The sequence below is a fragment of the Balaenoptera physalus genome (assembly GCF_965194825.1).
Source record: "Balaenoptera physalus genome assembly, chromosome: 8".
Taxonomy (NCBI): domain Eukaryota; kingdom Metazoa; phylum Chordata; class Mammalia; order Artiodactyla; family Balaenopteridae; genus Balaenoptera; species Balaenoptera physalus.
This window is the reverse complement of record NC_138887.1, coordinates 77,929,462-77,956,762: the sequence shown is the minus strand read 5'-3', so window position 1 is coordinate 77,956,762 and position 27,301 is coordinate 77,929,462. Positions and strand designations below refer to the sequence as shown.

The window sequence follows — 27,301 nt, the reverse complement described above, 5'->3', positions numbered from 1 at the left end:
CTTGAGCAACCAATAAGTATGGCCAAGGTACTCAAAGGCCCCCAGAACACCTTCCAGAAAACCTGGGGAAATTCTACCTCTATGTCTTTCACAGGATTCAGATACCCCAGGGGAAAAGAACACCTCCAAGAACAATCACTTCTCCTTTGGGGAGAAGTTTGCAGCAATCTCTCAGCAGTAAAGCAGGTACAAGCCATCTTCCTTACACCTCAGTTATAAAGGGGTCTGAACTGCACAGACTTGCTGATTAGAAAGTCGTGATAGGAGCGGCTGGGCCCGTGAGCCACAATTGCTGAGCCTGCGCGTCTGGAGCCTGTGCTCCACAACGAGAGAGGCCGCGATAGTGAGAAGCCCGCGCACCGCGATGAGGAGTGGCCCCCGCTTGCCGCAACTGGAGAAAGCCCTCGCACAGAAACGAAGACCCAACACAGCCATAAATAAATAAATAAATAAATATTAAACTTAAAAAAAAAAAAGTCGTGATAGGACAGGACCCTAGCATTCATCTGGTCCACCAGTTCCCAAAGTGCAGTCCACAAACCTTACAGGTCTATCCCCAAACCCTTTCAGGGAGCTCAAAATTATTTTCATAATAATAATACAACATGATTTGCCTTTTTCACTGTGTCCACATTTGTACTGATGGTGCAAAGCACTGGTGGGAAAAACCGTTGGCTGGCCCTTAGCATGAATCAAGGCAGCAGCACCAAACTTTACCAGTATTCAAGGTATTCAATACCACTTGCAATAAAAGTAAATAAGTGAAATGCTAATTTCACTTAACAATGTCCATGCTGAAGCATAAAAAATATTGTGTTCAATCTTGACCCTATGTTATACATCTCTTTAATAGTCTGTGTGACAAAATGGGAGGTATATATAAACATTCTGCAGGATGCAGAGGATGAAGGCTGTCACCAGGAGAAGCACTTATGCAGCCATCTGAGTTGTGAGCTAAACTTGCTATTTTTTTCATGGAACAACTGACAGATGAACTATGGTTATTCAGTATTTGAATATTCAGTATTGAGTATTTGGCAGGCATTTTCTTGAAAATAAATTGAGCCTGTCACATCAAGGAAAATAAATGATACACTGTTGCCAGTGATAAAATACAAGTCATCAGGTAAAAATTAGAATTTGGGGAAACTTGTGTTTGCCACTGTGAACTGGAGGGCTTCTCAAAAACTTTCTGATAAGTTGAGTAGTGACATCAACAAATGCAATTTTTTATGTGTTTTTTCTGTATATTGAAATGTGTCAACGTTCAGAAGATCCATATAACCTAGTAAACCAATAATTTCCACATGACCCAATGCATCATGTTACTAAACCATGCAGTGGTAAAAGAGTCATTCAAAGTTCAAGACAAAACAGTGGAAACTGATACGTAGAAAAAGTTCATTGGGATGGTCTCAGATTCCACATTAAGAAACAACTTGTCTAAACCCTCAGAATGGGAGAAAATATTTGCAAACGAATCAATGGACAAAGGATTAATTTCCAAAATATATAAACAGCTCAAGCAGCTCAATATTAAAAAAACAAACAACCCAATCAAAAAATGGGCAGAAGACCTAAATAGACATTTCTCCAAAGAAGACATACAGATGGCCAAGAAGCACATGAAAAGCTGCTCAACATCACTAATTATTAGAGAAATGCAAATCAAAACTACAATGAGGTATCACCTCACACCAGTTAGAATGGGCATCATCAGAAAATCTACAAACAACAAATGCTGGAGAGGGTGTGGAGAAAAGGGAACCCTCTTGCACTGTTGGTGGGAATGTAAACTGATACAGCCACTATGGAGAATAGTATGTTTTAAGGAACAATATGGTTCTTTAAAAAACTAAAAACAGAATTACCATATGACCCAGCAATCCCACTACTGGGCATATACCCAGAGAAAACCATAATTCAAAAAGACACATGCACCCCAGTGTTCACTGCAGCACTATTTACAATAGCCAGGTCATGGAAGCAACCTAAATGTCCGTCGACAGACGAATGGATAAAGAAGATGTGGTCCATATATACAATGGAATATTACTCAGCCATAAAAAGGAATGAAATTGGGTCATTTGCAGAGACGTGGATGGACCTAGAGACTGTCATACAGAGTGAAGTCAGAAAGAGAAAAACAAATATCGTATATTAACGCATTTATGTGGAACCTAGAAAAATGGTACAGATGAACTGGTTTGCAGGGCAGAAACTGAGACACAGATGTAGAGAACAAACGTATGGACACCAAGGGGGGGAAAGTAGCGTGGCGGGGGGCGGGGGTGTTGGTGGTGTTGGGATGTATTGGGAGATTGGGATTGACATATATATACTAATATGTATAAAATAGATAACTAATAAGAACCTGCTGCATAAAAAATAAATAAAATAAAATTCAAAAAAAGAAAAAAGAAAAAGAAAACCAGATATCTCAAGTTAAGGAATTTAGTACTTTTCTATATATGGGAAGATGCAGAAGTCAGGGCTCATTAAAATCATTCCTTTGATGCACACCTCAGCTATCTGGGGTCAGCATCCTGTGCTTTCTCATCCTGAGTCTCCTCAGGGTGCGCTATGCGGGGGTTGGTGGTGGCTACAGTGTCTGATGGTCGGCATCCTATTTCTATGCTGAGTTCCCTCAGGGCTCACCATCAGGCAGCTGTAGTGTGATGGCTTGATGGCTGCAACATCCTTTGTTTACTGAAATGGCAGGCAACATTTTTTTTCATTGATAAGGTGCGTATTCAAGGAATGGTTTAAATGAACTCAGACTCTGCTTCTCCCTGTACAAAGAAAAGTGCTAACTTCATTAACTTGAGATGTCTGTTTTTCTTTTTTTTTCCTTTCTTTCTTTCCTTTTTTTTTTTTTTTTTTTCTTTTTTGGGCCACGCCACACGGCATGTGGGATCTTAGTTCCCCAACCACGGATCAAACCCACACCCCCTGCAGTGGAAGCCTGGACTCTTGACCACTGGACCACGAGGGAAGTCCCTGTTTTTCTTTAATTAACAGTAATCTTTTGATGTTCCTACTAGCTGGTTTCTTGCAAAAACTCCTGTATATCCTGGCTCCTCCCTTACCTCTTCAGAGCAGTCCCTCAGCGTTATCTGAGAGGCTGTCTTCCAGGCTTAAGTCCTCAGCAAGTCCATCAAATAAAACATAATTCTTAACTTTCAGGTTGTGTATGTTTTTAATCAACAGAACAATGAAAGATAACTATACTTGATCTAGACCCAAAGCAGGTTGTTTTTGAGGGAACACCCAGCCTTGTGAACTGGATAAAAAAAAAGAAAGAAAAGAGAAACAACTTGTCTAGGTTTGGTGTAATATTAAAAAATACCCCTAGTTTTCTGAAAAGACTATTAAAATACTTTTCCCTTTCCCAACTGCATGACCATCACTGAGTCATGAAATTCCAGATCTCGAAGGGATCTTAGACACCTGGTCTAACAAACGAGACCATGGCCAAGAGGAACAAAGACCTTGTCCGAAAATCTCACAGGACGTAGGCTGAGGCGGGGAGAAGGTCCACTGCTTGCTGCCCTGATTCCAAATGAATTGGGAGAAGAGTGCTGGTATCTGCAGCTGCACCCACACATAAATATGCCACACGTGAGGGTGGAGGTGACCAGCGTGGACACAGATGACCTATTTTTGTTTGGCTTAGGCTCCCTGATTTGACTGATACTCTACTTTGAGTTTGGCATTTGACCTTCCTTTGTTTTTCTGTTTCTCTTCTGTTTTACAAATCCCTTTTACATTCATTCTCTCCTTTGGTTTAGTCTCCCACCTGATGGGACCCTACCATGGCCCCTCCTTAAGGGAGACTATAAAACATCGGTGTTAAGTTTTTAGAATTTTTTTAAAACAAAACTATAAGGATTGGGATTTCTTTTTCCCTTTTCTCTATCATGTGTTAAAAAATTTAAAAAAATACGTCCTCTAGACTGGGATGGGTCCCCCCACTCCTGAATGGCAAAGATAAAGCTGGGTAGATGTGTTCTCACCCCGCAAAGGAATCCACCTGGTAACCACCTGGTTGACGAGATAGTTAAACCGAAGGCAGGGGAGGTGAGGAGGCCTACCCATGGCCCCAGAGAGCTGACAGTAGAGCCAGGGAGGAAAAAGAGGCCAGTGTCCTTGCCATCTACCACGCAGATCCTCCCTTCTTGAGCTGTCTCGTGGGGTACCCCCAAGTAAACCCAGGCAGCCCCTTAAGCCCTGCCCAGTCCCCACTTTCCATGCTCATAATAATAGTAAGAGCACCAAGCCCACCTGTGGGGAGCTGGCAATGGGCCCGGCCATCATGCCTCGGACAATCAGGCCAGACTTTGGCCTGATCTTCTCTCCCATCCTCTTCGTGTCCAAGGAAGGCTCTGATGACTGAAGCTTGTCCATCTTCTCCCAAGCAGGAGCCACAGGAGGGCTTTCACCTGGGACAGTCTGCAAGGGCTTACTTTTGTGGGAGGCCCTTTTGGATGATGCAAAATTACCAAGTACATCCCCATTAAGACTGTCGTGTCTGCAAAAAAGGGATACTTCCATTAAAACAGATTCCCCAAAAGGAATCACTGGCAATGATGATAAATTCCACATTCCACAGGCACCCATAGCAAGCCCATTCACAAATCTGTGATGATTTCTAACCAGACTGTGCTTTATCAGTAAAGGTAAGGAAAAGAAAATACTTTTGTATCAGGGCAAGTCTGGCCTACAAAATGAGACCTGAAACAAGAAACAAAATCAGAGTCGATGACTGATGATAGGATCCCTTGAATCCTAAATACGAAGAGCATCCTTGTTTCTCCCAGACGCCAGAGATTAAGGAAAACTGCAGCCCTTCAATACAACAGTTCCCCCTTCCCGTTATGGCATACATAGGGTTCGGTACTATCCATGGTTCCAGGCATCCACTGGGGATCTTGGAATGTATCCCCCATGGATAAGGGGGGACGATGGTATAGTCATGAGAGGGGTGGAGCCCAGTTACTGCACACCATTGAGGGTGGTGGATAGAGACCTTTGGAAAACCTGGCGTTCCCAGTTAAGGTTTAGTAAAGTTAGGCATGCCAACGGCTTCTTTTCTTGGGTTGCTTGGCATTGAAACAGAGAAAGAGTAAGAAAGAAAGAGGGCGTGTGTGTGTGTGTGTGTGTGTGTGTGTGTGTGTGTGTGTGTGTAAGAGAGGGACAGAGAACAAAAGAGGGTAAGAGACTGAGAGCAAAAGCAAGGAGTGAGGAAGAACAAGAATGAGAAAGAGACAGAGCAAGAGACCCAGGTAAAGAGGAATCCCACCTGTGGTCACTGAGAGCCCAGCACCCCTCCGACACAGGCTGGCCTATGCTCTACTATCGGACTCAGGCATAAAGAGGCATCGACATCAACTCTGTGCCAAGCTGCTTACCAAGCACTGGGTCATGCATGACGGAAGCGGTCATGTGTGCTATGATTGGAACATGCCAAGCAGAGGAAGGATCCGGAACCAACCCCGGGGAAATCTAGAAGGGCTTCCAGAGAAGGCAGAACCTGAGTCTGAAAGAATGAGTAGGCAGGAGGTAACCAGGAGAAGGCCCCAGGCACTAGCACAGAGTCCTGTAAAAGCAGGACATGCTCAGGTGAGCTGGGGGGGGTGGGGCGGGACACCTGCTGATGTGGAAAAGGCTTTTGCAAGTTCTCCTAAGAAGTTTGGACTTTATCCTAAAAGTTACAGGGAGCGTCTGAAGGCCTTTCAGCAGGGAAGAGCATGGCCAGACTTGTTTCGTGGAAATCTCACTCTGTCTTAGGTCAAGGGTGGATTTGAGAAGATGACCAGGGGCCTGGAGATGAGAGAAGAGACCCTGGGAGATAGCCAGGGAAAGAGGTGAGAGTGTGAATGGAGGCCGCTGTTGCGAGACAGAGAAAGGGGGGAAAGAGTCTAGCATCATTAAGGACACAAAAGGATGCAAAAATGATAGACAAGGAGGAGTCAAGGATAACACCCAAGTTTGTAGCTTGGGTAACTGGGTGGAACTCAGAAGCTTCAACCTCTGCATTGCTGGCTTTTTATCGGTTCAGAAGTATTTCATTTCCTAGCCAGGCACTAAGTGTCTTTGAAGGAGGAATCATCTTTTTCATACCACCCTCATTTCCTTTCACATCTTAAACCTTGAGTTAATTTTTTGGTGGTCCCCATCTTTTAGCAGCTTGACACCCAGACCTTAAGCTTTGGCTACCCTCAGGAAAGGAAATGTTTTTCAACAGAGCTGGAAGAAAACACCCTTTCCCAGGAAGTCAGACTCACATTGGTGATGACATGCAGTGTGTTAAGGTGGTAACTTAACATAACTGCTCTCCAGTGCTGATCGTTTTGTAATGTATAAAATATCGAATCACTATGCTGTGTAACAGGAATTAACATAGTGCCGTAGGTCACTTATACTTCAAAAACAAACAAACAAACAAAATAGAAAAAGAGCTCAGACTTGTGGTTACAAGAAGCAGGGGGTAGGTGGAGGGGGAATTGGATGAAGGTGGTCAAAGGTGTAAACTTCCACTTATAAGATAAATAAGCACTAGGGATGTAATGTACCACATGATCAATATAATGAACACTGTATGTTATATACGAGAGCTGTTAAGAGATGAAATCCTAAGAGTTCTCATCACAAGGGAAAATATTTTTTTCTTTTTCTTTTCTTTTGTATCTATATGAGATGATAGATGTTCACTAAACTTATTGTGGTCATCATTTCATGGCATATATAAATCAAATCATTATGTTGTACAACTTAAACTTATACAGTGCTGTATGTCAATTCTATATCAATAAGACTGGAAGAAAAAAAATAACTGTTTTCCAAATAATAGAGGTACAATCAAGAATGCCAGTTCATTTTCTTCCCGAGTTCCAAAAGGCCTTATTTTTCAGATTTCTCCATCGCTCCAGTGTTCAGTGGCCTTTTAGAATTCTATACTCCTGTTTTTAAGAAAATGCAAACAAAGGAAGCCCCCGAACCTTATGAATCATGGAATTTAAATTAAACATTTTGAATCATAAGTATCACAAAGTGGTCCATTCCCATGGCTTCCAGAGGAAAAGAACAGTGCACCAGGACAGGGATTCTGAAAATGCAGAGGATGGGAGGCTGAGTGATGGCCTCCTGAGGATGTTCACAACCTAGTCCCTGGACCCTGTGAATATGTTACTTTACATGGCAAAAGAAAGGGACTTTGCAGACATGATTATGTTAAGAATCTTGAGATGGGTACATTATCCTAGATTGACTGTGTGGGCCCAATGCAATCACGGGGGTCCTTATTAGAGGGAGACAGGAGGATGAGACCCAGTAGTAGGAGATGTGACACAGAAGCAGGGGTTGTAGTGATGTGCTTTGAAGATGGAGGACGCAGCCACAAGCCCAGGAATCTAGGCAGCCTCTAGAACTTGAAGAATGAAAGGAAACAGATTCTCCCCTCAAAGCCTCTGGAAAGAACCAGCCCTACTGACACCTTGCCATTAGCCCAGTGAGACCAATTTTGGACTTCTGACCTCAGAACTGTCAAATAAATAAATTGGTGTTGCTTTAGGACACCATGATGGTTAAATTTTGTATATCAACTTGGCTAGGCTATGGTGCCCAGTTGTTTGGTCAAACACTAGTCTAGATGTTGCCGTGAAGATATTGTTATATTGTGATTAATTAACATATTGTGATTAATATCTACAATCAGTTGACTTTAAGTAAAGGACATCACCCTAGATAATACAGGTGGGCCTCATTCAATCAGTTGAAGACCTTAAGAGCAAAAACAAAGGTTTCCCAAAGAAGTAATTCTGCCTCAAGACTGTAACACATCAGACCTGTCGGGATCGGTAGCCACATGGCTGCGCCCATCTCGGGCCACGGGGCCTGGAACCTGCTGCAGTTCCTGAGGCTGGTGGGGCAGCTCAAGAGAGTCCCACATACTGGCTGGGTATACAGAAATGTCCAGAAGCCAGAGAGCATATCAGATCACATGTATAGGATGGCAATTATGGCTCTGGTGACCAAAGATGAAAATCTTAACAAAGACCGGTTTGTTTTGAACTCTAGTATGCTTATGGTTGAAATTCATGTGGGCATCTTGCAATCATCCACAAGATGTAAAATCCATAAAACTCTCAGAGGAAAACATAGGCAGAACACTCTATGAAATAAATCACAGCAAGATCCTTTTTGACCCACCTCCTAGAATAATGGAAATAAAAACAAAAATAAGCAAATGGGACCTAATGAAACTTAAAAGCTTTTGCAAAGCAAAGGAAACCATAAACAAAACAAAAAGACAACTCTCAGAATGGGAGAAAATGTTTGCAAATGAAGCAACTGACAAAGGATTAATCTCCAAAATATACAAGCAGCTCATGCAGCTCAATATCATAAAAAACAAACAACCCAATCCAAAAATGGGTGGAAGACCTAAATAGACATTTCTCCAAAGAAGATATACAGATTGCCAACAAACACATGAAAGGATGCTCAACATCACTAATCATTAGAGAAATGCAAATCAAAACCACAATGAGGTATCACCTCACACCGGTCAGAATGGCCATCATCACAAAATCTACAAACAATAAATGCTGGAGAGGGTGTGGAGAAAAGGGAACCCTCTTGCACTGTTGGTGGAAATGTAAATTGATACAGCCACTATGGAGAACAGTATGGAGATTCCTTAAAAAACTAAAAATAGAACTACCATATGACCCAGCAATCCCACTACTGGGCATATACCCTGAGAAAACCATAATTCAAAAAGAGTCATGTACCACAATGTTCATTGCAGCACTATTTAAAATAGCCAGGACATGGAAGCCTAAGTGTCCATCGACAGATGAATGGATAAAGAAGATGTGGCACATATATACAATGGAATATTACTCAGCCATAAAAAGAAACGAATTTGAGTTATTTGTAGTGAGGTGGATGGACCTAAAGTCTGTCATACAGAGTGAAGTAAGTCAGAAAGAGAAAAACAAATACCATATGCTAACACATATACATGGAATCTAAAAAAAAAAAAATGGTTCTCACGAACCTAGGAGCAGGACAGGAATAAAGATGCAGATGTAGAGAATGGACGTGAGGACACGGGTTGGGGGGAAGGGGAAGCTGGGACGAAGTGAGAGAGTGGCATGGACATATATACACTACCAAATGTAAAACAGATAGCTAGTGGGAAGCAGCTGCGCAGCACAGGGAGATCAGCTCGGTGCTTTGTGACCACTTAGAAGGGTGGGATGGGGAGGTTGGGAGGGAGATGCAAGAGGGAGGGTATATGGGTATATATGTATATGTATAGCTGATTCACTTTGTTATAAAGCAGAAACTAACACAACATTGTACAGGAATTGTACTCCAATAAAGATGTAAAAAAAAAAAAGATGTAAAATCAAAAAAAAAAGACTGTAACACAGAAATCCTGCCTGAGCTTCCAACATGCCAGTCTGCTCTGTAGATCTCAGACTCGCCAGCCCTACAACCACATGGACCAATTCCTTAAAATAAATCTCTTTATTTAAATATATATTTATGCACATATATATTTATACATATACACATTTATATCCTATTGGTTCCTTTTGGTTTTGTTTCTCTGGAGAACCCTATTACAGCCACTGAGTTTACAGTAATTTGTTATAGCAGAAATAAGAAACTAATCCACAGTATAAATGAGAAGAGGTACCTGGCTTTGCTTGTTTCTGACAATGATGTTCTCCAACTCGCATCTTCATTTGCAAGGTCATATATATTTACCAGCGTGGTCTCTGAGCATCTCACTGGTAATTTGTTACTTTTCTTTGGTATTGAGAGTGCAGGGATTGGTGTTTCTTGAGTAAAATTGTTACCAGTATTTCCAAAGTGATCCAGAAAATATCTGGTGATGAGCTCAAGGTTTGTTTTTAGAGGATTTCCCTTTGCCTATCATCAGAAGAAAAAAAATCATTAATTTTATGTACAGCTTCAGGGAAGGGAGGGAAAGACAGCCATCACAATTCTTTGACATAGTTTATCAACTTCTTACTCATCCATTCTCTCAGCAAACATTCACTGACTGCTTATTATATGTCAGGTACTGTGTTAGGTAGCAACACAGATGGAGACAAAATCAGTACCCTAAAAGAACTAGCATCCAATGCATGAGTCAGGAGATTCAATGAACAATTGTAATAAAATGTGATATGAACAGAGGAATACCCGAGCAAATTTCCTCTTGTTTTTTTTCCTGGGAATAACTTTATAAAATATATATCCTTTTATAAAAAAAAAAAATTAAGTCTTTATGATCGCTAATCCTACAACTTTATAAACATTTGGGACTTGAATGATTTCTTAGTTTATGTACTCTACATTTAACACTGGGCACAAGGAATTACAGAGACAACGCTGCAGAAAGTTAGCGCAAGAGCATCGAGAGGCAGTCAGGATTGACTCAGTATACACCCCAATCTTTAAAAAAGATAAAATGTAACTCTTTTTTTTTTTAATAAATTTATTTATTTTTGGCTGCATTGGGTCTTCATTGCTGCGCGCGGCTTTCTCTAGTTGCGGTGAGCGGGGGCTACTCTTTGTTGTGGTGTGCGGGCTTCTCATTGCAGTGGCTTTTCTTGTTGCGGAGCATGGGCTCTAGGCACACGGGCTCAGTAGTTGTGGATTGCAGGCTCTAGAGCACAGGTTCAGTAGTTGTGGTGCACAGGCTTAGTTGCTCCGCAACACGTGGAATCTTCCCAGACCAGGGCTCGAACCCGTGTCCCCTGCATTGGCAGGCGGATTCTTAACCACTGCGCCACCAGGGAAGTCCAAAATGAAACTCTTTAGTAGTAGGTTTCGGAAATAAGTGGTATCAGTATTCCCTTACCCTGACAGCACTAAATATTATCTTTGGAGGTTTTTTTAAAAGACAGATTCTCAGGCCCCGCTGAGTCTTACTAAGCCAGAATCACCAAGATTAGAACCTTGATTTCTTTTAGAAAGTCTCGTAAGTAATTTGTACAGACACAGTTATCCAAGCAGCAATCCACAGGCTGGCCTCAGGGGCTAGACCATGTGTCAGTCCACACCCCACCTGCCCAGTAACACCCAGGCCCTTTGGAACTGCGGCCAGGCATGGGGCATGTGGTGAGTTTGCAGTCAGAGTGGTAAAGTGCCTGATACAGAGCCCGGCACAGAGGGAACCCTCGGGTGAATCCAGTCTTTCCTCCTTTCTATTCCCTTGACCTACACAGCAGAACTCTGGGACCAAGACCCACAGGGTTATGATCAAACTCAACAGAATTATCAGGCAGTCAAAATCAGGGGACAGTTTTATTTTTTTTAGAATGGGACCCAAAAAGCTATTTTGTCTAAGTCTAGATGAAACTTACAAGGAAGAGAGCTTGGGGGAGAACGTTAAATAATTATTTCAACCTTCTTGTTTTTCTTTCAATACGAGAGATTTAGGGCCCTGAACACCTGAACTATACTTTGTGGCTTTTCACATCACTTTGCTGATAATAGATACAGCCTTTATATGAATCTAGATACCATTTTTCGAAACCTCAATTTTACATAGGCATTTTACCTACTGCACACTTAATAGGGAAAAACAAGTTACTGGAATTAACATTAAATTGGCAGGGCTTTCCCAGAATCACTCTAGCTTTGTGCTGAGTGAATGTCAAAATTATAATGCCATAGATAGATTAATGAGTATATTTTCCTGTAAAATATAAGCTCCAATTCATTGTATAACAGCTAATAACTACTGTATAAATCAAATTATCTGGGCACTTATCAAGATCTAATGAAAATATCTTAATTATCTTAAGATAACAGTTACCTTAGGGAGACTATACCACAGTGAAGAAATAAAAATAACTTGAATGGCAAAGATGCTTCTGGGAAATTAGGTAAAGATGTATTTACATAAAAATTCCACTGTGCAGCAACGGTTAATTGAATTTTCTGCTGAACTGTCTCACTCTCTGTGGAAAATCTTTCTAAAATGTACAGTCCACTCTCCTGCCTTAAAAGACAGCCAGAGGAAGATTGCTGAGTATCTGCTGCCTGGGGCAACAGTCTCCTGTCTACAGGAGATGGAGGGGCCCGAGTGTCACTGCAGGACCCAGAGGATGAAGGTCTTTACTGGGCCTCTGGTAGGACTTCACCTGGCTGCCACTTGTGATAAATGCTGAACGACATGATCACGAAGTTCTTTCCAACTCTGACACTGTGCCCTCCCACAAGGCATCTGCTGGAGAGCCCATTCTTGAATCAAATTATAGCATTCTCTGTTCTTACCGAAAGAGCAATTAATTCAGAATGGTAGCTTCATTCCTTCGTTCCTGTATATTCATTCACTCGCTCATTCATTCATAAATACACACTATTTACTATGTCATCAGTCCCATGTCAAGTATGGGGATACAACGTATCCTGCACCGTCCGAGGTAGTGCGGGAGGCAGATCCTAATTAAACCACCACACAAATATTCTATTATAAACATAATAAGCCACAACAAAGGAAAAATAAGGGGTACCCTGAAGGCTTGTAACAGAAAGTGGAGGCATCGAGGCTGGGGGATCAGGGAAGCACCCCGAGGTGCCTGTTCCATTTGCTACCTCAACTCCAACGCACCCGGCTTAGCTGAACCCAAGCCCTGCATCTGCCTGAACTAAATGTCACAGTGACCTTAAGAAAAAGGTGTTACTCGGGCTTCCCTGGTGGCGCAGCGGTTGAGAATCTGCCTGCCAATGCAGGGGACACGGGTTCGAGCCCTGGTCTGGGAAGATCCCACATGCCGCGGAGCAACTGGGCCCGTGAGCCACAACTACTGAGCCTGCGCGTCTGGAGCCTGTGCTCCGCAACAAGAGAGGCGGCGATAGTGAGAGGCCCGCGCACCGCGATGAAGAGTGGCCCCCGCTTGCCCCAACTAGAGAAAGCCCTCGCACAGAAACGAAGACCCAACACAGCCAAAAATAAAATATAAATAAATTAAAAAAAAAAAATTAAAAAAAAAAAAAAAAAAGAAAAAGGTGTTACTCAGAACTGCAGAAGGAAAACCATATGCAAGCAGAGAATGGAAATTTTTAGCATAAGTGAATGCTTTATTCTTAAGTACAGTCTTACTAAAAATAGCCTCATGGGGGGAGGAGGGAGCACCGGGAATAATTGTTGCAGGCTCGGGTTCAAAATGCGCCCCAGAGCTGCGCACGCGCGGCGCGGTAGGCCAGTGGGGTGCGGCCAACTCAGGCTGGAAACCCCACACACACAGTTGGGATTTGTCCACCCTCAGCCTGGTCTGTTTCTCCCTGACTGCATGTATGGCAAGCCTCCGGCCACTGGTCTCGGATGACCTGGCAGGGCTCATGAGTGCTTTTGACGTTGCCACATGCCGTTCCAGAACTCCGTACCACACGTTAAAAGCATGTACCTTGTTCTCCTTGTAGAGAACTTCAAGATGCAAAACCTTTCGGAGATGGTTTCTGCTGTTTATGCTGAGATCAGAGCGTGGGCGTTCCTGGTCCATGGTCACACACGTCTTCTTTAAGCCCTGAGGGAAGAACTCTGAATCACTCTTTACCATTTTAAATCAAAACCTTCTGAGCTCTGACTCAGAGGATAAACAAACGACTGTTGATGTTCCTTGCGATCATCTTCTCCTGCCTTCCTCTCAGGATACTGGGAGGACCAAAAACTGACTTAAGCATTTATTTTTATATAACCTTTACACTGGATATCATCTTCACAATTATTATTCCGAATCTTACAGCCACCCTGTGGGCTGGGCTCAGGCTGGAGTTGTCAGCGCGTTTTATAGAAAAGGAAAGTGAAATCCGGGTAACAACTGTCTGGACCGAGGCTGGCTCAGGAGCCCTCGGTTTGGCCTAGATTTGGGGCCACAGGATATGAAGCTTTAAAAATAAACAAAAGGAAAAGCATGAACAAAAGGCCAATATTCATTCCCTTCTTCTTTCAGATGGGGCACCAGGGTCGATTTGTCCAACATAACACAGTGGACACACAGAGCGGGAGTTCTGACCATCCCAGGCTGCGAGGCGGTGACGAGAGGACCCAGACCCACAGGAAGCACATGGTAAGCGTCTGCAGTGCCCCAGCGCGGCCGCTTTCCATCATCCGGCCCTGAACTCCCAGAAGGCCAGCCATGGGAAGCACTATTCCCCCTAAGAGCCTGGCTTCTTCATTCGAAAACGACAGCAGCTGTGGCCTGCCCACCTCCCCAGAACGCAGTGATCACCAAATGGCGGAAGATGAGGAGATGCCTCACACACAGCTCAGCCTGGCATTAAGGGAGCCCCTTGCTCCTGACGGATCCAGACCCCAGTGCTAGCCAGGCGTCAGTGGCTCCCCTAGGCTTTGTATTCAGAATTTTACGGAGGCTCTCGGTGCTGGGAAAACAAGACAAAACCTGCTGCCTGCCATGAATTGGGACAAGAAGAATTTGTGAAACAAGACGTATGAACACAACCTTGAACCAAAAGAAATAAAAAGAAGTCTTGGGCCGGTGGAGGGGAGGGGGGGGAGCGGGAACAGAAAGAAATGTTGGGGAAAAGGTAGGGACATGCCTGGGTCCATTAAAGAGAGTCAGCTGGAAGGAGAGGTGGGACTCAAGAGGCACCTGCATTTCATGGGGGCTTAACCATGGCTTTCCCACCAAAGTGATGTGGAAACCTGTATAATGAGGGTTCTTCTCTTCTGGGTAACTCTTGATGTTCGTCAGCAGTACAGATCAGCAAGTCTTGGCACACGTAACAAATTCCCTGGGATTGTGGTGCAAACTGGTGTTTGAAAACCACTGGAGCCGTGGACAAGGATGCCCTCAGAAATCAGCCAGTCATCGGTCCCATCATTCATTCAACAAACACTTGTCGTGCACCTACTCTGTGCCAGGCTCTGTTCTAGATGCAGGAGATATAGCTGGATTATGGCCAAGTCCTGCCCTCATGGAACTGACATTCTGTTAGGGAAGCAAGCCATAAACAAAGGGGTAAATGTACAGTACACCAGCTGCTAATATGCTCTATTATGAAGACAGAGAAAACAGAGAGAGAGGAGACACTGTTTTAGATAGTCAGCTATTTATCGAGCATCATCCATGTGCTCACTCCTGTCTTCAAGTTTCCCCACCTGTTAAATGAAAGGAACAAACCATTAGTCCACTAGTTCATCTGCTAGAGGCAGAGGAGTGAACAGACCAAAGTCCTGGCCCTCACAGAGCTCACCTACTATCAGGAAAAAGACAACAAATAGAATACCCTATGGGAAAAAAAATACAGCAGAGTCAGGAAACAGAGAAGGCCAGGAGGGGGTGCAGGGCAGGGTTGCTACTTTATAAAAGGTGATCAGGAAAGGCTTCATGATTAAGTGACATTAGAGTCGAGACATGAGGGAACTAAGGGAGCAGATTGTGCAGACACTTGTGGGTAGTGTTCTACAAGGGCAAAGGCCCTGTGGCAGCTACAAGGAGGCCAGTACAGCTAGAGCCATGTAACTAGGGAAAAGTGTCAGGAAATGAGGTCAGAGAGGTTGCCCAGAGCTTGCTAAGGAAAGGCCTTGTCGGCTTTTGTAAAATGGAAAGGCTCCTGGAGGATTTGAAAAAAGGAGCATCCTGGACTAACTTATATTTACCAAGGATCACTTGGCTGCTAGGTTGAGAACAGACTGTATGAGATAGGGGATTACGTATTAAGATTAGAAGGCTATTGAACAACTCACATGAAAGATGGAGGTGACTTGGACCAGGGTGGCTGTAGCAGAAGTAGGAATAAATAGCTACATTCTTTAAGTGCTCTGATGGGAAAGCCTACAGATTTACTGATGGACTGCATGCAGGGTGCACAAAAAGGAAAAAAAGCCAGGAATGGTTCCAAAGGTTTTGGTCCAAGCAACCAGACAGTTAGTGATGCCACTTACTGAAGTGGGAAAAATTGCAGGAGGTGAAGGAATCAGGAATTGAGTTTTGGACGTGTTAAGTTGAGATGTTTATTGGATATCCAAATGGAAATGTAACATAGGCAGTTGGAAAGAATGTAAGAGTTCAAGGAGAGGTCTTGGCTAGAGATAGACATTTGGAAATTGTCAGCATATCAAGGGTACTGGAACCCACAACAGTGGTGGAAGTGGCTGGGAAATGAATGGAGAAGAGAAGAGGGCCAGAGACTCAGTCTTTAAGCCCACCAGCATGCACAGCTCAGGAAGCCAGGGGGACTTGCCAGGAACCTGAGAAGGTACAGAAGGAAAACCAGGAGACGGTGATCTCCAGAAGCCAAGGGGAATGAGTTTCCAAGAAAGGCATAATCAACTGAGTCAAACACAATTGTTAGATCAATAAGTGTAAGGACTGAAAATCAGAAGTCATTGGTGAACTTGACAAGAGTTGTTTCCATGGAGTGATGGGGACAAAAGCCTGATTAAAGTGGGTTTGAGAAAACTGGGAGAAGAATTAGAATCAGAGCATACAGAGCCCTTTCATGGGTTTTGCTATAAAAGAGAAAGAGACTAGTAGCTGGAGGGGCTTGGGGGTCAAGATGGAATTGGTAGGAGCACGTATACACGTTGATAAGACTAACCCAGTAGAGAAAGCAAAATGTATGATACGATACAGAGAGATGACGATAACTGCACCAGTGTCCTGGAACACACAAGAGGGGACGGGCACACAGGGAGGGGCTGGAAGGAAGGAAGGAAGATGGAGAATTCATTCCTAAGAACAGGAGGCAGGGTGGGGCGAATAGTTCAGGTCCAGGAAGGTTAGTTACTGTGGTGGTAGGGCGTGCTGGAGTTTTCTCAAGGCTGCTTCTATTTTCTCAGTGAAATTAGAGGGGGAGGGGGCTTTGCAGCTTGAGGAGAGAGATGTGTGAAATGGTCGGCCAAGATTTGAGAGAGTGAACGGGCTGGAGAGGTATAAGAAGATGGGCGAGCATCCCTGAGGCATCACAGGGGTGAGTGGCCATGAATTTGGCATGAAACCATCAACACGGTGGTGTGTTTTCCCCCAGCCCCATTCAGCTCTGCAGTGCAGGCACAGAGTAGACCAAGCTGAATTTCTAACATCAGAGGAGTATAAAGAAGGGAGAGACAGGGGCTTCCCTGGTGGCGCAGTGGTTGAGAATCTGCCTGTCAATGCAGGGGACACGGGTTCGAGCCCTGGTCTGGGAAGATCCCACATGCCACGGAGCAACTAGGCCCGTGAGCCACAACTACTGAGCCTGCGTGTCTGGAGCCTGTGCTCCGCAACAAGAGAGGCCACGACAGTGAGAGGCCCGCGCACCGCAATGAAGAGTGGCCCCCGCTCGCCACAACTAGAGAAAGCCCTCGCACAGAAACGAAGACCCAACACAGCCAAAAATAAAAATAAGTTAGTTAATTAATTTTTAAAAAAAAAGAACAGTTTAAAAAAAAAGAAGGGAGAGACAGGCAAGGGAGTTGAGCGTGGTGTTGAGGGCGTGATTACAATGATGGGTGGGTAAGACGTGAGGAGAGGTCACAAGAGGGCTGAGGAATGGTGAAAAGTTGGCAGGAACAGTGGAATGGAGATGGGAGTGAGGCTGAAGAATAGTTTATATCGGGCTACTGATGGGGGTGAGCTGGAAGTGAGGGACGATGGGATGCTTGGAACTGAGATTATGGAAACAAGCCTAGGGCATGACCACCTGGAAGGAGTGTCAAAGGTCAGATGGGACAGGTCCCTGCAGGAGAGGGAGGCTGGGGCACAAGAGGAGGGAGGCCTGGAAGGCTAGGGCACCAGAAGAGTCACCTTGGTGGACCCTGCCATTGCCAGGAGACTGTCATGATTCTCCCTGCAGGGGGATCACGCTTGGAGGAGGCCAGTGTAGCTGGGTACAGAGTAGGTTGGAGGGTAGAGGAGGAGTAGTGGAAGGTGAGGTTCGAGGGGGAGCCGGCAGCCACGCCATGGGGAGCCTGGTAGGCCCTGGTGAGGCCTTCCCTGGGATTTTATTCTAATTGCAAAAGGAAGCACGTGGAGGGTTTTGGACAGAGGAGTGACATGATGTGACCTGCTCACCCTGGGCAGGTTTCTTCGCCTGCCAGTCTGATCATAGTCTTTTGTGAAAGGGAATAATTATACCTCTTTCAAGACTGTTATGAGGATTTGAGAAAATAAACAGGCATCTAGAAGGTACCTTGCACCACAATGGGCACGCTCTTGGTTAGAACCGCTCGGTACCTGCCTTGTGCCAAGGCCTGAGGGGAGTACACAGTTTCTGCCCCAGAGCAGAAGGTGATGAGCAAAGCAGCCAACCTGAGCTGCAGTTCCAGCTCTCCATGACTTTCTGAATGACTGCGGGCAACTCTTTTCTCCTCTCGGGGCTTTAGTGTGCCCCGATGAAAAGTAGGAAGGAGAGGAGACCAGGTGAACCAGACGACTGCCAAGATTCCGCCCAGTTCAGGTGTCAGCTCTGTGGACCTGTCTAGTGGGTGAAACAGGCAGATGTATAAACTATGACATGAGCACCGATGAGCAAACCACAGACAAATGAGTAGTTATTTCAGCCACAGTTACCTGAGACATCTTGAAGGAAATGGAACTTGGGATGGGCCATGGGTGGAACAGGGAAAAGAAAGCATGTGAGAGAAGCTGGAAATGAGATTGGGCTGGTAAGGTGAGGTCAAGCTACAGGGGAGCCTTGGATATCAGGTGAGGTCTCTGGATTTCATTTGTACTCAAGAAAGGATAGGCATGAGGAAAACTCTCAGAGAGTTTTGCTTGGTAGCCCAGACTTAAAAGAAACGATGGCCGTGGTCAGCTTCACAGGGTGTATCACTGATATCCCGTGTGTAGCCAGGACTAAGTGATGGCAGGTCAATTAGTCATAAAAACAGAGCAGGTACAGTGAGGCCACATAGCATTTTAAATAAAAATACATTTTCAAAAAGCAAAGAAAGACACTTTCAAAACAGGTGCACATCAGAGATGGGGGAGGGGACAATGTTGAATGCCTACTATGTGCCAGATACAGTGGCTGGGACCTGCCCGTACATTATTATTAATCCTCATTATAAATCTGCCAAGAGTAGGTCTTATTATTCCTCTTTTACAGATAGGGAAATCAAGGCAGTGAGTAAGGTACTCCAGCTTGAGCTGCTAATTAATAGCGGATATTTGAACTGTTCCCTCTGACTCCAAAGCCCTTCCCTTTCCCCCATTCAAAACACTGTTTATTTTGTCTGTGTGTGTCTTTTAATGCCAGACAAGAGCCCATCGTCCCCGCCCAACGTGACACCAGGAGGACACCAAACACATAGCAGGTGGTCAGCCTGGGTCAGCAGTGGGTGCTTTCCCTACACACCCATACACAGTGACCCCCAGTGACCTCTTCCCCAGCCTGCCTTCATCTCCACTGTCAGGGCAGGTGGGAGCCAAGGACCTCCCCAACTTCTGAGTTCTCTGAAAATTCTCCTGGTAAAAGACAATAGGAGAACTTAAAAACAAAACGACCTCAACGATTGAACTTCCCACTGATGAACAGGACTAAAAGGTTTGACTGGCAAGAACTTTTTTAGCCCTTTGGATTTCCTTTGCGGGGGAGTTCTTTCCTAGTGGGATGTAAGCCTTGGGACTGGTTATGGAGCCCGGCGGCAAGGCCGGCCTGCTGGGCTCCCAGAGCCTCGTGAACTTTAGGAAAATGCGGAGGGCCCAGGCCCCTGGTTCGCGCGCCCTGGAGGGAGACGCCCGGGAGGACGGCCGCGGTCCTGCCCCGCTTTGCGGGAAGTGCACCGTGACAGAAATGGCTCCTGGGAAATGTAGTTCCCCAGGCCCGGGAAAGAGGCGCTTGCATCGGGCATCTCTAGGGCAGGCAGCGGGCAGGGGAAGGGCTCCCTCCCCGAAGGTGCAGAGGTTGCAGAGGTGCCTCCAGACTGTTCCCCCCGCCACCCCCAAAATTGAGCAACTTCCCAGGGCTGTGAGGGCGGCGCCACGTACCTTCCTGCTGAGGAACTCCCTGACCAGGGAGGCCGCCACCTCCTCCACGAAGAGGGTGTCCATGCTCCGGTCGGCCCACGAGGCCGCAGCGCCTCAGCCCCAGATCCCGGGTCCGTTGGGGCCAGTATGGCCGCGTTGCCGTGGCGACGGTGTCAGCAGAGCCGGAGAACTCCGCCCCTTCCCTGGGAGCGCGCGGGCTGGGAAGGCGGGAGGGAAGGGGCGGAGCAACCTTCAAACTTGCCCTGAGAGCTGGAGGCAGAACCCAGAAGGTACAAGCCCCGTGCATCCCAGGGATCAGGCCGCGGGCTCTGAGCTTGGGTCCTGGCACTGGCCCTGTCCATCTGGGTGGCCTAGAACAAGTCGCTGTTCCAATCTGAGTCGCATCTCACAAGGTGTGAATTGGGGAGAGTGCCTGGCTCCTGGTTCCTAGAGGAGTAAACCCACAGTGAAGTGGCCCCTAGAGGTCCACTCCCAGCACCTCAGCCGTCTCCTGGGTTCCCCCAGGCTGACTCACCTTGGTTGGTCTCCGCTGCAGGGATGAGGAGGCCCAGGACTCTCTGCTGACTTGGTGCTCAAATTAAAGGGTGGATCCCTGGCCCCCTTGGTGCCTGCTTTCCCATAAGGAGACTGCCAGTTATTGAGCACCAGGCATTTACATACATTATCACATCTCTAGTCCTACAACCTCCAGGCAAGGTGCTTACTATCGGCCCATTCTTTAAACCAAGACACTGAGATTCAGAGAGGTTAAGACTGTGCTAAAGATCACACAACTAGGAACTGACAAGGCTAGGATTCCAGCCAAACCCATGCCTTTGCCCAGTACCAGCTTCCCCAAACTCAGTCACTTGGGGACCACCTTCACAATCTCCGCCCCATCTGCACATCACCCAGTGTACTGGTTTGCTAGCGCTGGTGTACAAAGTACCACACACTGGGTGGCTTAAACAACAGAAATGTATTCTCTCACAGTTCTGGAGGTTAGATGTCCAAGATAAAGGTGTCAGCAGAGTTGGTCCCTTCTGAGGTCTCTCTCCTTGGCATATAAATGGCCGCCTTCTCCCTGTGTCTTCGCATGGTCTTCCCTCTGCATGTCTGTGTCCTAATCTTCTCTTCTTAAAAGGATACCGGTCAATTGGATTAGGGTCTACGCTAAATACCTCATTTTAACTTAATTACCTCTTTAATGGCCCAGTCTCCATCTACACATACATTCTGAGGTGCTGGGGGTTAGAACTTCAACATACGGATTTTGAGGGACACAATTCAGTCCATAAAACCTATACTGTTACTTACATATTATTGACTTTAAGCCAACATACGTGTTTCCAGATTTATTTCAAAAGGAAAGTATGGAAATCCAAGATCAAGGCACCAACAGATTCAGTGTCTGGTGAGGGCCTGCTTCCTGGTTCGTAGATGGCTATCCTCCTACTGCATCTTCACATGGCACAAAGAGTGAGGGAGCTTGGTGGGGCCTGTTTTATAATGGAAGTAATTCCCTCCAAGAGGGCTCCACCGTCATTACCTAAGCACCTCCAAAGGCCTTATCTCCTGATACCATCATGCTAGCGGTTAGGATTTCAATATATGAGTCTAGGGGAAACACAAACATTAGACCATAACGATTACTTAGATAGTAGTATTTCAGCAAAAACTTGAAGAAAGACAGGCTAAAAGCCATGCAGATACTCAGAGAAAGAGCACTCCACGTAGAAGAAACAAGTGCAAAGGTCCTGAGACAGCATCGAGCCTGAGTGCTTGTGAAACAGGGAGGCCAGGAGGGAATGAGGCCGCAAGACCCACTATGAAGGCCTGTGGCTCTCGGAAGGACTTGAGCTTTTACTCTGAATTGGTTTTTGAGCAGAGGAGAGACAGGCTCTAAGCTAGGTTTTAACAGGACCTCTCTGGCTTTGGGGTTGAGAACAGACTGTAGAGGGGTGAGTGTAGAAACAGAGTTGACTTAGGAGGCAATTACAACAATCAGGAATCCAGGTAGATTTTAGGTTAGACATATTGTGTGTGTGTGTGTGTGTGTGTGTGTGTGTTATACTTGCCTGACTGTGGGACTTTTTTTTTTACTACATTGGAATGGAATGGTTAAGGAAGAGAAGCACAGGAATGCATTGTATTTCCAGATACATAGCTGGCTCCTGGGGATACAATAACCTTAAGATAACTTTAAGATGCCACATGAAGGGGGACAATCTGGTCAGTATGGGAAGGGTGAAGGGTGTCCTGCCAGCAGTCTGGAGGAGGGAGTGGATTGCATCATATATCCCATTTCTTGCAGCAGATCCCAGCCAGTCATCCTGACTTTTTTGCATTGTGCTCCCGTGAGTTGGAGAATCCCACAGAGTACTGTAAGGGGGTCCAGCTCTCCTGCCAGAATGTGAATGGTGGTGGTCCTCAAAAATGACTCCTTACAATGAACATGCAGACATGGGACAAAAACATCATCAAAATAAAGACCCAACCATTATAAATACCTATAATCATTTTTTAATGCTTGTCCAAGTTCCATAAAATGGGGATCCACCCCTGGAGCCACTAAATAAACCAGAGTTATAGAGCATGCAAACACAGTATCTCCACCCCACACGCTAGCCTAAAACCAGCCTTAGCCAAGATGAGCGTTGGCCTCACTAGTGATGGGCAGTCATTTCATTTGCTTACTCAGAAATTCAATGGACTACTAACTCACTGGGCTCAGCAATGGAATTGTGAAAGGAAAAGTTAACCCCCAAAAGATGACATACAGCAGATCTCCATGTAAACCTAAAACAAAGTAAACCAAAAACTCATAATTTGTAGGAAATATAGATTCAGCATAGCATTTCAAAAATAAAAGCAAGGGAATGAGGACCACATGATTCAGGAGAGCAGCTGCCTCGGGAGTGGGAGGCAAGGGCACTGGGTAGGGGAGAGCCACAAGGGTAAGTATAAGTAATTGTCAGTGTTCTGGGTGTCATGGGGACATTTGTTTCATAAGTGTTTGCTATAGTATTTCTATTGGTTCATTAGTTAATAAAAGATGGCCTTGCAGGGACCAGTGATGAGAAGATGTCATGAACCAAGGCGTATTATTAATTGATTCAATGCCCCTGAGGTCCAGAGGAAGTGGGGGAGGAAACGGGGGCAGAGGGACATTCAGTGGACTTTACATTGGGGGGACAATTTAGATGTCTTAGAACACAGAAAGGGTTCTGCGGGCATGTGTGTATGCATGTGTATAAAATCATATATATCACTGTGCAGCAGAGGCTCTATGCATCTGAGAGTGAGCGCCTGCGTTTGTGTGAGTCTAACCGTAGAAGTTTATGGGGTCCCTGATTCTGCCCAGTACGCCGCTGGGCGCTGGCAGCAGGGTGCAGCAGGCATGATATGGGTCTTGCAACAGGGAGGTAGGCCTGCTGCATTGTTTTGTGAGAGTTTAAGGTCATGTAGTGCCTCCTCCAGGATGCTCCAGAGAGGGAGCTGACTGAATGGATCCCCCTGCAACTTAGAGCCCCTTGAGGGCAGGGCTGGGCATTTCCCTGAGTCAGAAGTTTCCAGAGAACAGAAGCACACATGCTTGTCCCCATGACCATGTCCTCCCCAGGGACCGGCTTTCCAGGCTCAGGGAGGTGGGAGCACGGGTCTGACAAGGTGCAGCATGTCCGGACCAGCTGGGTTGGAAGGACGTTATGAAAGTCCTTTAATGATGTGACCCTCAGTCTTTCCCAACTGTTCCGGCCACCACTCCCAGAGGTCAGGACAAGGGGCCCAGCCCAGGCCACTGTCCTTGGCAACACGAAGGAACTGGCCACCTCTCAATCTCACCTCCCAGTCTCTACTCCCCAAGGCTACCAACGTGAGACTGCAGAGGGAGGGAAGACCCGGGCCCCAGCCTGGCTCGAGCAGGGTGCCGTGGGGCAGCCAAAGCCCCGGTGAGGGTCTCAGCCTTTCATGCCCACAGCATTCCAGGCCCTCTCACTTCCAGGAGTGATGGGGTCCAGCGGGCTGTGCAGGTATGTGCAGCAGGGCCATTCAGGCAGGCCTGCGTAGTGTGACCATCCAGGTGCAGGGTGAGGGGAAAGCAGAGGCATCCAATGAAATTTTGAGCATGTGGCTACTTTAATCAAGGAGTATGTGTCATTCTCTTCCACATCTGTGATGGTTAATTTCATGTGCCAATTTGGCTAGGCCATGGTAGCCAGATATTTGGTTGAACATCAGTCTAGATGTTGCTCTGAAGGTATTTTTTTAGATAAGATTACCGTTTAAATCAGTCGACTTTGAGTAAAGCATATTACCCTCCATAATGGGTTGGGCCTCATCCCATCCGTGGAAGGCCTTAAGAGGAAAAGACGGAGGCCCCTCAGGGAAGATGGCATTCTGTCTCCAGACTGCCTTTGTCTCAAGCTGCAACATCAATTCTTCCCTGGGTCTCCAGACTGCCAGCCTGCCCTGCAGATTTCTCTCTCTCTCTCTCTCTCTCTCTCTCTCTCTCTATATATATATATATATATATACACACATATATATATGTATATGTATCCTACTACCTCTGTTTCTCTGGAGAACCCTAACTAATACATCCCCCCTCAATCCACCTTGCTACACACTCACTCTGAAATGGCCCTGAGAAAATTCTTGAGCAAAGCTCCTTAGCACTGCCCAGATAAAAAAAGATGCCTTCTTCTCTGGGGAAAACTGCAGTCTCTGACAGTTACTCCACATCCTGATGCTTTCACCATTAAGTGCAGACCGCAGACCCTCAGACACAGCTGTCAGTCCCAACTTGCGAGTAGTTCCTGATTGAAACAATATGATGTCACCCTTTGGAAATCACAATATAATATCCCCTAAGAAAGCACTCTACATAAAAATTCTGGTCCAAGTAAATCAACGGAAGATTCCCCCAAAACACTGTGGCAAAATCCACTGACTGCCCACAGAATCCATTCTTTCCTTCTTTCGTGAAAATATATTTGGAGCAGGGCAAGTGGCTTCCCAGCCATACTGTATTTCCCAGCTTTTCTTGAAGTTGGACGTGGCCATGGAACTAAGTGGTCACCAATGAGAGGGAATGAGAGGGCCAGCCCTTTAAGACTAGGCTCCACCTTTGCCACACTCTTCACTCTCCAGCAAGCCAGAGCACAGCTGCACCTATGGGTGTGTGCTGTGACCATAAACACAAGACAACACCCTAGGGCAGTGATTCTCAAACTGTGGCCCCCAAAACACCAGCACCACCTGAGAACTTGTTAGAAATGCAAACTCTCAGTCCTTTCATCAGATTTACTGAATCAAAAGCTCTGAGGGTGGTGCCAGCAATCTGTATTAAACCAGACCTCTATGTAATTCTGATGCTCACCTATGTTTGAGCATGCCTCCCTAGGGGGTGGCAGAAATAAGACAGAAGGCATCTGGTTCCCTGAATGACTACATGGAGCGGAGTCACCAGGGGGCCTGGAATTCAGATGCTTACAAGTAAGAGAAGTAAACTTCCATCGGGTTTGGGCTTTGTTTATTTATTTATTTGTTTGTTTTTATTTTTGGAAGTGGGGATGGGGGTGTCTTTTGTTACAGCAGCTTATCTTCTCAACCTAAATAATACAAACCTCCAGGAATGAGTAAAAACCCAACTGCAGGCAGTGGTCCCTCTCTCCAGGGTTTGCTAGACCAGAGCTTCCCCATGGGAGCGTCCACACCAACCCGCTGCAAATTTGGTGTGGGTGTGCTCAGATCATGACCTCCTCGGGCCTCAGGGCAGCTGGCTGAAACCTATCTGGCCAGAGACCACAGGCTGTACAGCCAGGAGCAGCCTTCTCCATTTACCCCAATACACATTATCATTTTTGTGTGTGCCCTGACATGAAAACTGCCCTGGGGAGGCCTCCTGCTCTTCATAATGTTCTGTCTTCTGCTTCTTGCTCTCCCTTCCCCTGCTTCTCTGACCTCTTAGTACACAGCAAGGTCTGGGTCTCTTGCTCTGATGGCCTGACTTGGGCACCCTGCTCCAGGTTGGCTATTTGAACATTCCAACGCCATGCTCCTGAGCTGATTGTCATTGGGATTTTCCCTTCCACTCCAGTCTCCCCAAAGACAGGGGGATCCATTCTCAATTTTAAGGCAGTGCTTGGAGATTGTTGTAGGATTTCTTTTCTCCCAGGTTTCTCTGCCTGAGTCCTTTGCTCCAAAGGAGGCTGTTTGGAGCAGGTAGCTATCCGCACCTCCCCAGGTCAACTCAGGCTCAGGGGTGGTTGCTTCATGGACCACTTCGTGTGCTGGCAGGCAATGTGATGGGTCTCAGGGACCAGAGCAAAAGAAGGCAGCCTAGAGCCCTCAGTCCTTTGCCTTTACTCCCATGCCTGATTATATTGGTTAGCATTAGGTTCAGCTGAGAGTGACAGACAAGGAGGACTTAATAAGGAAGTGCTCAAAGAATGATGGGGACATGTCAAAAGAACACACAAGCCAGCTGAAAGGGACTCCTACTGGCCAAATCTGTGCATCAGAGTAAGCAATGGCAATAATATAGATCATAACCCATTGAATAGAAATAAGAATCCATGAGTCCATATTTACTGTAGGAAAGAAAGAAAGAGAGAGAAAGGAAGGAAGGAAGGTCCTTACATTTGTATGTCAACTAATAAATGTAGAAAACTGATAGAATTAACAAATCACACAGGCACCTTATGTATCTGCACAAAGGCACCTTATGTATTAGCAACAGCCATGATTCCTGGGCTGTGTCTCTTCCCATTCGGGGCTAGAGTAGGGCTGCCAGATAGAATACAGGACACCCAGTTAAATTTGAATTTCAGATGAACAAATAAGACTTATTTCAGATAAGTATGTCCTGTGCAATTTTGGGAACACACTTACCCTAAAAAAAATGTATTTTGTTTCTCTGAAATTCAATTAACTGAGCATCCGATATTTTTATTTGCCAAATCTGCCAGCCCCAGTCTGGAGGCAGTGGTATACTCAAACTGACGTGTATCATTTCATGAGAGCCAACTGTTAAATTTTTAGGAATTTTCTGAGCCGATTGTTAAACCACTGGGAGCTTGAAATCAACCATGGTGGGAGTATTTATACCATGGAAACTGCCGTCATCACAAATCAGTGCTTTTCTTTTTTGAGAACTGGTTGTGAAACATTTACCAATTCTCCACTGTCTAGAAGCTTCCTTGTCTTTAACATAATGAGTCAAGACTCTGAAACCGTGTCCGTGGGTGCTCTACAGTTGCATGGGAGGCACACACCCACGGCCACCAGGGAAGGCAGCCTCACGGGGACCGATGGTACCAGAAGCACTTCTTGCCCAGGGACTACCTGGCCAT

The 27,301-nt window shown here is 45.8% G+C and overlaps 1 protein-coding gene across 1 annotated transcript in view; it reads right to left on the bottom strand.

Annotated features, from left to right (window-relative positions):
- Positions 1–21,227, bottom strand: part of MINDY4 (MINDY lysine 48 deubiquitinase 4) — a 120,346-nt gene extending 99,119 nt beyond the window's left edge. The window contains exons 1-4 of the mRNA XM_082471816.1: positions 19,968–21,227; positions 13,440–13,559; positions 9,713–9,948; positions 4,285–4,531 (exon numbers count right to left, since the gene is read on the bottom strand). Of these exons, the coding sequence (XP_082327942.1) occupies positions 4,285–4,531; positions 9,713–9,948; positions 13,440–13,559; positions 19,968–20,030 (666 nt within the window). The 5' untranslated portion in view covers positions 20,031–21,227. The remainder of the gene's footprint in view (positions 1–4,284; positions 4,532–9,712; positions 9,949–13,439; positions 13,560–19,967) is intronic.
- Positions 21,228–27,301: the final 6,074 nt, after the last annotated feature.